Raw genomic sequence first — 16701 nt, 5'->3', positions numbered from 1 at the left:
CCTTGCCATATCGCGGTTCCCTATCGCGGTTTATTATTTAAGCGTACGTCGATTCCTCTGCGGTGTTGTTTTTCATTTATGATAAAATAAATATATGCAAATTATAAAAATGATAAAAAAAACTATACAGTACAATACAGTACAAAAAACTATACAGTACAATACTGTTTCTACTTCGCAGATTTTCACCTATCGCGTGGGGTTTTGGAACGTAACATCCGCGATAGTGGAGAGATTACCGTGTATATATATATATATATATATATATATATATATATATATATATATATCTGTGTTTGTGCGTGAGAGCTAATTCTTTGGATATGAATGGCAGTATGATTTATTTGGCAAACAAGCAATTAAACAAACAGAAAAGAGAGAGCGAGAATCAACCCAAAGCTGTTTAGTTTATCTCCTCTATTCATACGCTGTAGCTCCATACACATCTACCCATGGATTGCTGTTGTAATTATATTTATCTTCATGATCATTGAAATATACTTTATCTGTCAGAAACACGTCAGTGCTTGATAAGCTTATATAATTTCTCTCTCTCTCTCTCTCTCTCTCTCTCTCTCTCTCTTTGTTTTTATATAAACATTAATTTTGGCGTCGGTTTGACTACTTGAATAATCATGATTTCTCAGTTTGGTAAGAGGTCAGGCATATTTCGTATTAAATCGATCACTGTCCTTATTAAACGAAAGGTCATACGTTTTTGGAGAAAGACTGGTTTATGAAGAGAATTCAAATTTTATTATGAATATAGTTTTTGTTTTTGTCTAAAGACAAGATCTTAATTTTTGCAAAAGAAAACTGGTGGAGTATGTTGCGAAGTTTATAATCTTTCCTGGTGATATATTTCTTCTGGTATTCACAAAATGGTTCTAAAAAGGTTGTGAGGCTTTGATGCAAACGACCCTATCTTGGCCCCTTCACCTATTCGCATAACTGATTCAGTGAGATGAGAGACTGAGAAAGGGAAGGATAAAGAGAATGAAGGAGAGAGAAGGAAGGAGAGAGTGAAGAGGTTATGTGCCCTCTCTCTCCATGACAGATAAAATGTTAACACAAGAAATGAAAAGACCGAATACAGTGATTTAGAAATTGCCAACTTTCTAAATGTTGCAGAATCTTTTGTACACAAATGGAAGCCCTTGGCAGGAATGTTTGAAATGTACCAAAGAGAAAAACAATCCAAAACGTTTGGACATTATAAAGACACCACATTTCAATCAACGAGTTAAAAAGATTATCGATAATGTTCCCAGAAAATCAATGTAGGGCATCACCAAAAACGTTCAGGTGTCGAAGCGGACTATCCGAACTATGGTGCACGAGGACATTCATTACAAGTCGTATGCATTGACAGGTTAAATACACAAGAAAACCGTTTGATCCATGCTAAGCTGTTACTTAACAAGGTCACCCCTCCCCTCCTATGAAGATGGCATGCTATATAGTATATGGCACCCCGTCGGTTACGAGAAATATTTCGACCAAGATCAAACTTCGAAAAAAGAGAAATGATAGGTAGTTATGTGCAGATCATTCTGATGTTCCCAGAGTGATGCACACCAAGTTTCCAGCAACTGTGATGGTTTTAGGAGTGGTATGTAACAAAGCTCTTGTCATGCCACCTCAGATCTTTCCGCAAGGTCTTAAAATTAATGCTACAGGATATGTTGTGTTGGAGAAAATTGTTAGGCCCTAGATAGATGAAATACGCAGTAGAAGGTCATAGGTGTTTCAACAAGTCTCAACACTTTCTCACAGGGCCCACGTAACCCAAGAATGGATGTCAGATTTTCTTTTTGATAATGTAACAACAAACTTGTGATGTCTAAGCTCACTGAATTTAAATCTCATAGACTAATACGTTTGGAACGTTGTTGAAAGGGTGACTAATCGACATTCTTACAATACCGCCATTATCCAGGTGATGTTCGAAATGAATAAGGAATATTTAGTGCATACATGTAAACGATTCTGGTCCCGCATTAAAACATCGAAACTGGAAGCAGAATCATAGAATAATTTTATAAGATTGCTAATCACAAGCACGTGCACAATTTCTATTAAGATACATTTGTTTTTTGCAGGTTGTATACGTCTTTGGTCAACAACAATATGGCGTTTAAAAGAAGTGAGAACGCCATACAAGATTAAATGGAAGCTCCTGAACAACCTGGACCAAGCCTCAATGGGAGCAGACAATGCAAACTTTGCTTGGCCGAAAGAGCAAGGATCCTAAAAGATTCACTTGACCCGGGGACCTTCTTAAATTCGCTTCGAAGAATTTCGTTTCACCGTCTTTTTCACAACTCTGGTTGATCAAGAGTGTATTCCTACATCCATCAGTAAAGAGGTTATGTGCCTCAGGCCAGCAGGTCCTATGATTCATCTATATTGTTAAGAGCAATAATAGACGTGAAACCAATCATAACTTTCTGACCGACCATAACCAACGACTACATTAAATATTACTGCTCAAAAAACAACTTTAGAGTGTGATGTTTTTCGGATTTATGAACGACTGACTGACATATATATCCCATAAATAATGCAGTTTTTTCAATTGCATGAATTTAAAGTCGGAGGGGGATGGGATAGAATATCTGTATCAACTTGCTACATTGCTGGACATTGCCTCATCTGATTATCATTTATTCCGCAGTCTCCAAAATAATTTGGACAGAAAGAATATGAATTCTGTACACGATGTCAGAACAGTACAAGTGAATTTTGGAAGAGGGTCCTTGCAAGTCTACCAGATAGCTGGAAGAGCATTGTAGAATATGATGATTATATTTTAGATTAAAAAAGGACTTTATCTTAATTTGAAAAATAAAAGTATAAAATACCGCATTATTTATGAGATGACCGAATATATATATATATATGTATGTATGTATGTATGTATGTATGTATGTATTATGTGTATGCGCGTGTGTGTTTGCGCGCGTGTGTGTGTGTGCGTGTGTGTGTGTATGCATATATATGGTCCAAAATTGTACAAAAAAAAACAGACAAAGACAAGTGAGGAAACAACAAACAAGGTATATAAGTTTGACACTCAGGAAAAATGGTAGAGTCTTTGACGTTTCGAGCCTACGCGCTTCTATTGAAAAGAATGAGGAGAGAAAACAGATGGAGAGAGAGAAAAAAGCGAAGAGAAAAATATAGGTATATGCATATGTGTACTCCTGTTCGGCTTCCGTGTACCAAATTCATTTACGAGCCAACTCGTGACTGCACATACTAAAAGGCTCTTGCCCAAGTTGCTTCCTCGTCATAGGATCGCACTCGAAAACCACGTGACTGCAAAGAAAAATTTTTAACCACACAGACACCCCAACTGTTATTTACTCAACCTTGTTGAGAATGTTTGAGAATGAAGAAATCTGGAGTGTTGTCCTATATAAAGGCCGTTATTCTAATAAAGGGATGCGCAGTCCTATGACAACTGTAATGCTCGTTTGCTTGACATCACTCTACATAAACATTATGGTAAATCTCGACGTTGGTGAACCAATTAAAAGAACTGGCCTGGTTCTAATTTCTTTTGATCTTCTTTTTGTTTCTTACTTTCTGTATGTATCTGTTACTTCTTATCTATCTATCTATCTATCTATCTATCTATCTATCTATCTATCTATCTATCTATCTATCTATCTATCTAATTTATATAAGGGCATTACTATATAGTAATGCCTCACGCTTAGAGGGACTTAATAAGTCAAAACTACCAAAATAAGCACATAATTACCGAATGCGAGGAATGCAACTTTTAAAGCTAACCTCCTAAAAACTTTTAACTTAACGGCAAACCACTGATGAATAAAAGATGCAGCATAGTTTTGCTGTATTAATTATGAAACCAGTGGTTTGCCGTTAAGTTAAAAGTTTTTAGGAGGTTAGCTTTAAAAGTTGCATTCCTCGCATTCGGTAAATATGTTCTTATTTTGGTAGTTTTGACTTATTAAGTCCCTCTAAGCGTGAGGCATTACTATATAGTAATGCCCTTATATAAATTATCTATATATATAAAAATGAGAATGTGTGTCTGTCTGTCTGTCTGTCTGTCTGTCTGTCTGTCTGTCTGTCTGTCTGTCTGTCTGTCTGTCTGTGTGAATCCCTAAAACTCGAGAACTACGCAACCAATTTCATTCAAATTTTACACATGCCTTACTTAGGGTTCCAGTTGTGTTTTAGTCAAAAAAATTTTTTAACTTCTTGCAGAGTTCGAGCCCACGGCAACATAATATCTCCTCCACTATTTAAGTATTACGTGTCAAAAGTGAAACAAAAACACTCATGTCAAATACTTTCACTTTAAAAATGAAACTATTCTACTAACTGAAACAATCACATTTCGATACTGTAATGACAGATACTTTCAGAGAGAGAGAGAAAGAGAGAGAGAGATGTATATGTATACATATAGATGTATATGTACACGTTATTCCACTAACTGAAACAATCACATTTCGATACTGTAATGACAGATACTTTCAGAGAGAGAGAAAGAGAGAAAGAGAGAAAGAGAGAGAAAGAGATGTATATGTATACATATACATGCATATGTACACGTATATGCATAGATATATATATATATATATATAGATAGATATAGATCTATATGCATACATGTATATGTATACATATGTGTAGATGTATATATATATATAGATGTACATGTAATATGTACACATATATACATATATATACATGCATACAGATATCTATACATATACACACCCATCACACACAAACACATGCACACAAACACACACATTAGTCATTTGTTTTCTTATCCAAAACTACGTCAAAAGTACTGAACGGATCTTTATGAAATTTGGAAATTATATTCTATGTATAACGGCCATAACTCCCATCAAAATTCATATATTTTTGATGTTGATGAAATTTTAACCCGAACATAACAGATGAGCATTATTTGTAATTCAACGGTACAACAGTGTAAGACTACCCTTTCAGATATACTTACATTGTGATTTCTGCAATGTGGTGCATAAATTGTCAAGTAAATGAGACGCATCTTTGCCTCCACTGATTCACTTGCAAAGTGTTGAGTAAAATTATTTCGTTGCAGACCACCTTTGGGTCTTTTTATTATCACTGCGACACACATAGTCCCCAGTTGGTAACATTGATTTCAAGGCCCTCCTAGATGAGAGACTGGCATTCCACTTAATGTCTATGTTCCATGCTGGCATGGATTGGAGAGTTATTAATGTAGAAATATGGTATCGTAGCTACTAACAGTTGAGGGTTGCGTAGTCTAGACGGCGTTTTTAGATTTCATTATTCTATTTAACCCGGGCAAAGCCGGGTATTTCTGCTAGTATTATATATGTTTATGGAAAAAAACGATGGGTCTTTTTTCTTATGAGGTTTTTTCACGCTGACTACTTGATAAATTCTTATAAAGAGTTTATCCTTATATTATATTATATCTACCTATCTATCCATCTGTCTATCTATCTATCTATCTAATTTTATCAGCTCTTCAGCGACCCTTTTCGTCCACGTGTGTCCACCTGCTCCGCTTAACCCATTCTGTCCTTCTGTGATGTGTTTTATAATCATTTCCTCTTTTCTATGTTTTACTATTTACATTTTATCTTACTTTAGTTTTATAATATAAAACTACTTCCAAAATATTCTGATCCACTTCGCCTGGACCATCATCACTACTACCACCACTACCACCACTGAAGCCGCCGCTACCACCACTACAGCTGCTACCAAGAATTATAGTTTTTAATACCGCTTGTAATTGAAACAGTCTATGTTCTTTGGTGCCATAAAACAATGCTAGAACAGCGGTCTGTCATGTTTTTTCCTCCCTCTCTTCTTTCTGTTATTTTCAGAGAAAACAGGAGATACAGAACAAGATAGACAGACAGATAAGTAGAATGTATGTTTTGTAAGTAAACGAGAGAAGGAATGAATGAATGGGGGTGAGAGTAAGAGGTAATGAGTGACAACAACACCGAAACTCTGCCTCCTCCCTGAGTATTAAGCAGTCTGGCTTATGGGACATTTTTTTGTTTTTGCTTATCGCCACATATTTCACAAAACAAATTCACACACCCTCATTCTCCCACCTCTCTCTTTCTCTTGATCCGCCTTCCCTTTCTCTTTTTTCTGTCTTAGTCTCTTTCAGCTGTATATACACACATATTTTAATACATATATACCTACATACTTTCACACAACATACTAAAAAGCCGGTTCGTACACATAAATTTGTTTGGAGAAGCAATAGGTCCTCAAAGAAACACAAGGGAATAGAGAAAGATATTTAGAGAAAGACACCAAAACATATGGGCATGCACTGTGAAATACACGCACACACACACACACACACACACACACACACACACACACACACACACGTGCACGCATACACGCTTGCACGCACGAACATATACACACATGCATGTACGTACACGCCCATAAAGCAAACAAACACATATACGCACATATACATTACACACACATATGAATATGTGTAAGTGTGCGCATGAGTGTTTGTATTCACACACACATGCACGCATAATACAATTTTTTCTGAATTTTCAGATTTTTTTTATATGCTAAGCCACTTGGTTTTAAATTGAATTAATATTCAATTTATCACTCTATCTATCTATCTATCTATCTATCTATCTATCTATCTATCTATCTATCTATCTATCTACATATGCATGAATATATACATGTATATACACACGCAACATGCATTTAACATATACGTGTGTATGTATGCATGATATATTTAGTATATGACCTAAATAACCAACTGTCAAAATCCCTGTTTTGTTGAAACTATGATCACAATCTGAACTGATAGAAAAACGAACTATGGACTAAGAAGAAACAGTAGGAAGGAACAATTACAACATAAAAAAAAACTACTGGATTAAATAGATCGGAAAAACAGACCAAAAGAAAACGGAAAGCAGTAAATGGTATCAATGTCCAGCGAAAATGGAAAAATTCAATCTAATTTCGTGCAATATCTTTATACTGATGAGCAAAAGGAAGAGTCCATGTATAATTGGTCAACTAAATCGTTGAAAGGTAAGCTACTTATACATGCACACACATATATACTCTTTTACTCTTTTACTTGTTTCAGTCATTTGACTGTGGCCATGCTGGAGCACCACCTTTAGTCGAGCAAATCGACCCCAGGACTTATTCTTTGGAAGCCTAGTACTTATTCTATCGGTCTCTTTTGCCAAACCGCTAAGTTACGGGAACGTAAACACACCAGCATCGGTTGTCAAGAGATGTTGGGGGGACAAACACAGACACGCAAACATATACACACGCATACATATATATATATACATATATACGACAGGCTTCTTTCAGTTTCCGTCTACCAAATCCACCCACAAGGCTTATAAAATGCACACATACACATTGATGCATACATACCTACAAGTATACATACACAAACGCACATACATACACACACGCACATACATACATACATAAATACATACATGATATACACAAAGGCATACACACACATAGTTTTGTCGTTAATTAGCTCGAACTGTGTGTTTTAAAGTTCGATCTAGCAGCGCGGCACCCTGAGCAAGTATCTTCTACCACAGCTTCGAATCAGAACCCTTTTTCTCTGTGAGAAATGGCAGAATCGGGCTCCTTTACGATCTGGTTACCTCCCTTTACGTCCAAGTCGTCTTCACCAGTCTTCCTTTCGAGGTCTTCGAAGGCAGCGCTTCTGCATGGCCGTAGGTCAATGACAAAAGCCAGATACAGGTGAAGGCCAAAAAGATAGCTGCCAATGGGTATTATTGGCTGTGACGGGTACTTATGTTCACTGGCGAAGCATTTAGTCTGGCGCTTTACAATATGTGTACCCATGCTTGAATTTGTGCAGGGAAGGCTTATACATATATGTACTCCTCTCCAGTTTCCTCCCGCTCTTCCCTCTCTTTATGTATACACACACACACGCACGCACACACACACACACACACGCACACACGCATACACACATATACTCACATATATTTATATTTCTTAATGTTCTATGTTTGAATATGTACATAAAAACAGGTCACAGGATTAAAAATACAAGTACACACATAATATAAGCACACACACACGTGCGCGCGCACACACACACACATTCACATAAGGAGAACATGTATGTGCGTGCACGTATGTGTATGCGTGTGTTTATGTATATACACACAAACACACTCACTTATTGAGAAAGAAAGAAACAGCGTGTGTGTGTGTATGTATATATGTATGTATATACATACATTCATACATACGCACACATACACACATATATTAAGAAAGAGAAAGAGGAGACAGATAATATATACGTGTATGTATATATGTGTGTATATATGTGTGTATATTATATGTAATAAATACGTTGAAGCACGTGTTCAAATAATTCAAATATTTATGATATTCTAAGATCTACTATACATGATATATGCTTACACACAAACATATTTCAACAGACATATACGCATAAACGAAGATATATAGATACTCTCATACACACAAAGAATGGGGGGAAAGTACATATTTAAAACATACATGCAGATACACGAGATGGGTTCGCGCCCTCACATATGCAGAGATACGGGTGTAAATATTCAAACACAAATTCTATTATTTTAAAAAACTCATTTAAGTAATAGAACTAAGGCCTAATCAGGGTACCGCCTTTTAGAGTGCATTCCAGTGCATTGGAACTTTGTGCTTATTCTATAGTTTTATTGGCTGGTGCTTATTTTATTGATGTCAAAAAACGGAAAAACAAAGGAGCCTGGTTGCGATTTGTAAGTAGACGTATATACACATGATGTAAGCCCTCAAATACAAAGGCACGCGCTGAGAGCACACACGCATACACATGATGCATAGATACATGCTAACATATCTGTTGAAACAAGGCATACCTATACGTACATTACACATACAGACATGTCCAGATATAGATGTGCATTGCTGCCGAATAAAACTCATATAGCCCCGATATTCAAAGTAATCCTGATATAGATAACCATTAATTACTACAGATTTACATGCCTATAGTCTTCTCTGTGATTTTCTCAATGTAATTATGTATTTTATATTCTTGCCCGTTGTTTTGTTGTCTTCTGCTTTTCTCGGGATTTGTATGTTCTATCATTAAATTGACGCAGTTCATCCGGACTACGGCCGGATTTATTTTATTATATTACATACTTGGACCTCTCTCTCTCTCTCTCTCTCTCTCTCTCTCTCTCTCTCTCTCTCTCTCTCTCTCTCTCTCTCTCTCTCTCTCTCTCTCTCTCCTTCTCCCTCTGTCTCTCACACACAAACCCAGAAAAATATACACACCAGTGTACCCAATATACAGGCGTATGCACACTCGCACACACGTACACATATGCGACGCTTGCATAGACATATAGGTAGACAGACATGCAGGAACATATATACATTGCCATTAGAATGTTTTGAAGATAATTGTAAAAAAAAAAAAAATTAAAAAAACACCCCAAAAAACAAACACACAAACAAAAGAACATATCAACAAAAAGATTTTGCTTACCATTTTCTGTTCCATTGAGAATGTTCTGTAAGACCATCTTAGAGTAACTCTGCCTTGGTTTGTTGTTAGCTGTGGGTAACACGTCGACGGAGAGACGTCTGTTCTCTTCGTCTTTTAGTACCACATAATCCTCAAGGGACATCTTGATGATATCATTGATGGAATGGCCTGTTGTTGGGTAATCAGGGTTTGAATCAAGAACTTCCGTATGGAAAGGGTCCCCTTCTTTTGTGGTTTTGCCTTCTTGGTCGACAGAAGAGTGCGTCGTTTGAGGAGAAGAAGGACAAGAAGGAGAAGGAGGTGAAGAAGAAGAAGAAGAAGAAGACGAAGTAGAAGAGGCAGAAACTGTAGAAACGGGGGAATTGTTGCCACATGATGGAACTGGTTTTGTGGAGACCGTTAGGTTAGCTTCAGATGTAAGAAAAAAGTGAGCATGGGACTGTTGGTGTTGATTGTGGTTTTGCTGTTGTTGAAGACAATTCTGATGATGATGAGGATGTTTGGGATGATTAGAATGCGGAGGAATTGAGGGAGCAGGTGAAGAAAGGGTTGCAAGAGGCAGTGCTGGCGAGGGCGGACATGGTAGCAACGGTGATGGAAGCGCCGCCAGTGCTGGGTCGTTAACTCGCTGCTGGGATGTAACCGTGTCAACTAAAGGTACATTTTCGCCACAGTGATTCTCTGTGCTGAATTCCGTTTCAAGTCGTTGAGGCATTGCAGTTGTTTCTTTGATTTTCTTCAAGTTATTTCCCAGTCTCTTGGTGTCCGATTGGTTTCGACAAGTATCTGACCAAGTTACAGTTGTAGGTGCCGAATCATGGCCTGACGCGGTTGTAGTCAAACGTAACATTGTGGGACGATGAACAGTAGCACCGCACAACTGTTTTTCGACCTTAACTTCCAGCAAACCTATTCCCTCACTCGCTGTCTCGAATTCATATTCATTTGAAGAATAACAATTCGGTGTCAACGCCTCTTGCTCTTCCTCCTTCTTTTTCTCCTCCGCTTCCCCTTCTCCCTTCACTTCACGTATAGCCTCCCACTTCCTTCTCTTCTCCCCATCCTCTTGCCAACCTGCTTTACTTTCCTCTTTCGTTATGCTTTCCCCGCCGCTTTTCTCGTCACCACTACTGCTGTTGTTCTTTTCTTTCTCGCTATTTTTCTTTTCCCTCTCGACACAAACATCATCATCTCCTCTTCTATTTCTCTCTCTTGCTGTCTCCGTCTCGCTTCCCTTCACATCATCTAAACGGTTGTTTTCTTTCTTATTTTTCAGCACCCACCATATTCCATTCCCTACCACATCTTTATTATCGTAATCAGAATCACCATTATCATTATTTTCATCATCATCATCAGCATCGTCGTCGTCATCACCATCATTTTCTTTATCGCTTTCGTCTTGTTCTTGCAAAGTCCACAGGTCTGAATTACACCTAGGTAGCGAGCCTATGGCAGTGTTTCGAACTGAATAGTCCAAACGACAGAGGGGCTTTTTGGCACTGATGGCATCGGGGTGTGTTGAGAAGGGCACCATCTGAAGTGGCTCGCAATTTGAGAGTTCTTTACTAATGTCGCTACTGTTGCTAGCCGTGTTTACGTTGCCGTTGATACCGTTGACAGCGTTGTCCAATTCACTAGTGTTGCTAACGACGCTAACGCTGTCGTTGCTATCGGTGCAAGCGTCTTCAACGTTGTTACCGTTGCCAATAGTGGTACTGTTGACAATGCTGTTAGAGGTAATTGAACTGTCCAAATCTCGTTGTCCATATGGAAATTTGACACAACTGCCATCATGTAAGGAGTTTCGTCTATTGATAGCATTTTGCAGCAATGCGCTGCGATTGAGCATATTTTCGCAGTCATTCATGGTGGTTTGGGCAATCTGTTTAAACGTTTACACAGGCGTAAATATATAGATGTATATGTATCTCTATCTCTTTCTATATATATTTCTTTCTTCAGAATTCTATATTGCATTCAGTTCTTTATTTTCCATCGTAATTTCAAGTCTGGCCGACTACACATTTGCTTTGGTATCTGCAAAATATAAACATAGTGTATATAAACATGCTGTGTGTGTGTATATATATATAAGTAAATCAAGAATAGAATAAACAGGAAAAAACAACAAATGTCAATTAGACGTACACTGTGAATATATTAGACTAACACTCAGTGAGAGTTTAAAATGGAAAAAATAGAAGTGGCAGTGATGTTTCGACCATTCATCTTCGTCAGTAAGAGGGAAAAGTCCAGAGAGGAGGGAAAAGAGAAAGGAGCAAGTACTTCAGAGAAAAGCACGTGTGTCATTATATGTGTATATATATATATATATATATATATATATATATATATATATATTTATTTATTTATCTTTTTATTTATATACATGTGTCTGTGAGTGTGTGTGCGTGTGTGTGTGTGTGTGTGTGTGTGTTTGTGAAGGTGCATGGCTCAGTGGTTGGATCGTCAGGCTCACAATCACGAGTTCGATTTCCGGACCGGGCTGTGTGTCGTGTTCTTTAGCAAGACACTTTATTTCTCGTTGCTCTAGATCACTCAGTTGTAGAAATGAGTTGCGACTTCATTGGTGCCAGATTGTATCGTCCCTTGCCTTTCCTTTGGATAAAATTGGTGGCATGGAGAGGGGGGGCTGATATCCATGGGTAACTGCTGGTCTTCCATAAACAACCTTGCCTGGACTTGTGTCTCGGAGGGTAACTTTCTAGATGCAATCACAGGGTCATTCAAGACCGAAGGGAGTCTTTGCTCTTTTGATGATGATGATGATGATGATGATGATGATGATGATATATATATATATATATATATATAATAGGCGCAGGAGTGGCTGTGTGGTAAGTAGCTTGCTTACTAACCACATGGTTCCGGGTTCATTCCCACTGCGTGGCACCTTGGGCAAGTGTCTTCTACTATAGCCTCGGGTCGACCAAAGCCTTGTGAGTGGATTTGGTAGACGGAAACTGAAAGCAGCCCGTCGTATATATGTATATATATATATATATGTATGTGTGTGTATATGCTTATGTGTCTGTGTTTGTCCCCGCAACATCGCTTGACAACCGATGGTAGTGTGTTTACGTCCCCGTAACATAGCGATTCGGCAAAAGAGACCGATAGAATAAGTACTAGGCTTCCAAAGAATAAGTCCTGGGGTCGATTTGCTCGACTAAAGGCGGTGCTCCAGAATGGGGGCAGTCAAATGACTGAAACAAGTAAAAGAGTATGTATGTATGTATATATATATATATATATATATATATATATATATATATATATATATATATATATATATATATATATATATATACATACAATGTGCCATGAGTAAATTGTCACCATTTTATATTTTTAATTTCGCACATGCGCATTGTTTGTTTTTGATTTTGTCAACTACACAGTATAGTAGGGTCAGTTGGATGAGGCTAATGGTGATTACAAACGTACAGCACCTCGGAAAACTCACTCTGATAAGAAAAGAACTCCTGAATATGTTGGTGAGATCCCGGCCATAATCAACAACGATCCTTCCAAGTCAATCAGGTCCATCGTCAGGGACATGGGAGTATCTAACTTTCTTAACAAGCAGGTAGTGCGTGAAGACATTCGGTATTCCTCATACAAGATGAGAAAGGGCCAATTTTGATCCCAAACCATCAAGGACAAGCGGAAAAACCGAGCTACGAATCATTTGAAGAAACTCAAGCACCCTCTCCAACCGAACATGTTTTGGTTTTCTCAGACGAGAAAAATTTCTGTCAGGATCAGATGCTGAACACACAGAACAACCGTTGGCTTGATTTGTCCCCAAAACATGTACCGAGAGTGATAAAAATCGAACATCCATTATGATGTTCGGAGTGATCATTAGTAATAGCGACGTTATGCCTCCATTTATCTTCCCACTCGCCCTCAGACTCAACACAGAGGCCTACCTCAGAAGGTGTCATCAGCTGTTCTACTTTATCTTCAGTAGAGTTAACACACACAAACACAGATATTTAACTAAAATACCAACACTGTATTTTAAGGTTATACTAAGTTCACATGCGTACGCTTAATAAACATACATATCAAGCTTTGCCATGTTGAACAGACATCATGGTAATAGTCAGAACTTCCTCTTATGAACAGCTCAGCCAAACTAGTATTTTCCTGCTTTTGACTAACTGTCAAGTGTATTTAGTAATATTGTTATTTTTTATCAAGGCAGCAAGCTGGCTGAATCTTTAGCACACTGTGTAAAACGCTTAACAGCACTTCGTCCATCTTAACGTTTTCAGTTCAAATTCCGCTGAGGTCGAATTTTCTTTTCATCCTTTCGAGGTCATTAAAATAAGTACCAGTTGAGCACTGGGGTCGATATAATCGACTTACTTTATCCGTCGAACTTATTGTCCTTGAACCAAAATTGAAAGCCAATATTGATAGTTTCAATCCTTATATTTTTATACTCATTTCTATATGCCAGAATGGACCGAAGCATAACTATTTCCCAGGAACAATCACACTCTATTTCCCTTTACAGTTTTGACTACAAATCTCACTCCTGAATCATATAATAATGTGCTCTTTGTCAAAAATAGACACTAACTTTTAACAATAATGCCATATATATTTTTTATTTATTTAACTTTTACACTAATTTCCATTTAGAAACTTCTTTCCTTAGTCATTTTTATGGAATTCACCCTATTTTATTTTGTCTTTCATATTCTAGATGTGAATGCCATAAAGAAATAACTCCTCCACAACAATATTATGTGTATCGTGTTATGCTTCTTATAACTTCGAATCCGTAATGTAATACCAGAAACACCCATATAGGTTACGGATATTTTATGAACTGGTTGAATTTGTTGTCTGATAATTGCTTGGAGATCGCGTTTAGCGATACAATGAATTCTTACTAATATAGAAGGTCCCCATTAGTCTCGAGAAACTATGTATCTGTGTCCTGTGTCTTCTTCCCATCTTGTTGGCAGACCAGCGTCTGCCATGATTCCAGAGACTCAAAGAAGAGTGACTTCCCTGGCTGAAGCGATTGCATTTGAAGTCACCGTCTGCTAGTCTTCTTCCTGTGTTGTGTTTCACTTATGTCGATTTTGCTTTCGTCATCTTGGAACCCTTTCTAGTTCAAGCCTACAATTAGAGCGATAACTAGCATTGTAATCTTACCACCTTCGGACTATATCACTTTATATATATATATATATATATATATATATATATATATATATATATATATATATATACATATATATATATATATATATATATATATATATATATATATATATATATATATATATATATATATATATATATATTATCTTCTACTTGTTTCAGTCATTAGAATGTAACCATGCCGGGGTAACGCTTAGAAAAATTTTTCGTCGAGTGAACGAGCTCTAGTATTTATTTTCTCTTGTACTTATTCTATCTTTTATACTTATGTATACATATACATACATACATACATACACACACACACACACGCGCACACACACACACACACACACACACACACACACACACACACACACACACACACACATATATTAGCATATCTGTACGCTGTATATTTATGTTTATATGTATGTATGTGCATGTATATGTATTCTTGTGATTTGTGTGTGAGTTTATATGTGGAATGCGTATGTGTGTGTGTAGTCAAATGGAACATTAAAAGTAAAAAATAACAAAACACACATCTATGGTCGAAGTCGACTCGTGACCGAGTAATACAACTTCTTAGATTCATTTCACTCAAGTTTAAATGGATACCTGAATTTCGCAGGTTTTTTTTCTTCACCACAGTTCCTTTGCTGTCGTCAACTTTCGCTGGACCTTAGTCTTGTCATCTTTAAAATCTTTCTCCTCTTCATGTCCCGGCAGTGAACAAGAGAGCGACAGCCGCTTTTTCTCTTCCAACAGATTTGTCGCAAGTCCTTCGTTCACCCGGTGTTTTCTTCCAAAAAATGTCAGCGTAGTGGAAAAAGCTTAATAGAGCTGTTTACTAAAACCTACACATAGATCTCCGTTGTGATTTAGATCGATTGCTTGAACTACTTTTTGATATTGTCCAAGCTTTTCAGCGAAATTTAATTTAGGAATATTAATCTGCTTAAATGCCTTGGTACAGCCACACCTCAGCCTTTTACGGACAGTGATCGCCAGGCAGGCAGGCAGGCGGGCAGGCGGGCAGGCATGTACCGGACAGATTTTACATCTGGTAAGTCTTTTCTTTGGATAATTACATAATCGAGAATGTTCTAGTGACCTGATCTTGGATTCTTCCAAGTAGCCTTATGCTTACCATTTTTGTTTGAACTAAGTATTGGTTATCACTAGGTCTAACTCCTGACACAACTGTAATAGGAATGGCCCATCTGCGTTATGCTTCCCCAATCTGTGACTTGCCATGCAACTCCAAAGTTCAGAATCACGCCCAACACGAGCATTTAGTTCCTCGAAAAGTACAAGTTTGTTTTTCTTATCAACAGTCCTCAGAATTGTTCTCAAATCTCCATAAAAGCTACTTATTTCATTCCAGGGACTGACAAAAGTTGGCGCATAAAAGCTAATCACTGTCATGAATTGCTTCGAGCTAAGTTGCAACCGCAGTGTCAGTCTACGTTTAGAGAAACCATGAGAAAGCTCTGTCAAATGTTGCACTAAGTGAGTTTTAACAGTGAAGCTAATACCAGCTTCTTCTCGACGTAAATTGTCTGACCTAAACCTTGTCAAATATGGTGTAGCCAAACTGGTTCTTCTGACTGGCTGTCATCGCAAATCCTTGTTCCTGAGAGTGCAGCTATATCGAGGCAATTCACTATATATAAAAGCGGTACAGCGCTCAGGGTGAACGGATCATGGCACATCTAAAAGGACACATACGTTCCAGCACGTGATTTTAAGATCTGAGTGTGACTTTCCAGATGCAGATACTAGTGCCATATACAGCAAGCGAAGAAAAAAAAAAAGGCATATATACATACTGCTTATACTTGTTTCAGTTCTTAGACTGCAGCCATGCCGGGGCACCG

General features: G+C 37.6%; 1 protein-coding gene across 1 annotated transcript in view; it reads right to left on the bottom strand.

Moving 5' to 3' along the window:
* The window catches only part of LOC106874166 (uncharacterized), a gene marked incomplete at its 3' end in the record, with an annotated part of 91044 nt that overhangs the window by 20837 nt on the left and 53506 nt on the right, over window positions 1–16701 (bottom strand). The window contains exon 3 of the mRNA XM_089348341.1: window positions 9629–11668. Coding sequence (XP_089204467.1) covers window positions 9629–11498 — 1870 coding nt within the window. The remainder of the gene's footprint in view (window positions 1–9628; window positions 11669–16701) is intronic.

The sequence above is a fragment of the Octopus bimaculoides genome, chromosome 3, assembly GCF_046866305.1.
Source record: "Octopus bimaculoides isolate indiv1 chromosome 3, ASM4686630v1, whole genome shotgun sequence".
NCBI lineage: Eukaryota > Metazoa > Mollusca > Cephalopoda > Octopoda > Octopodidae > Octopus > Octopus bimaculoides.
The sequence above is the reverse complement of the archived record's forward strand: the minus strand, read 5'-3'. Positions and strand labels throughout refer to the sequence as shown.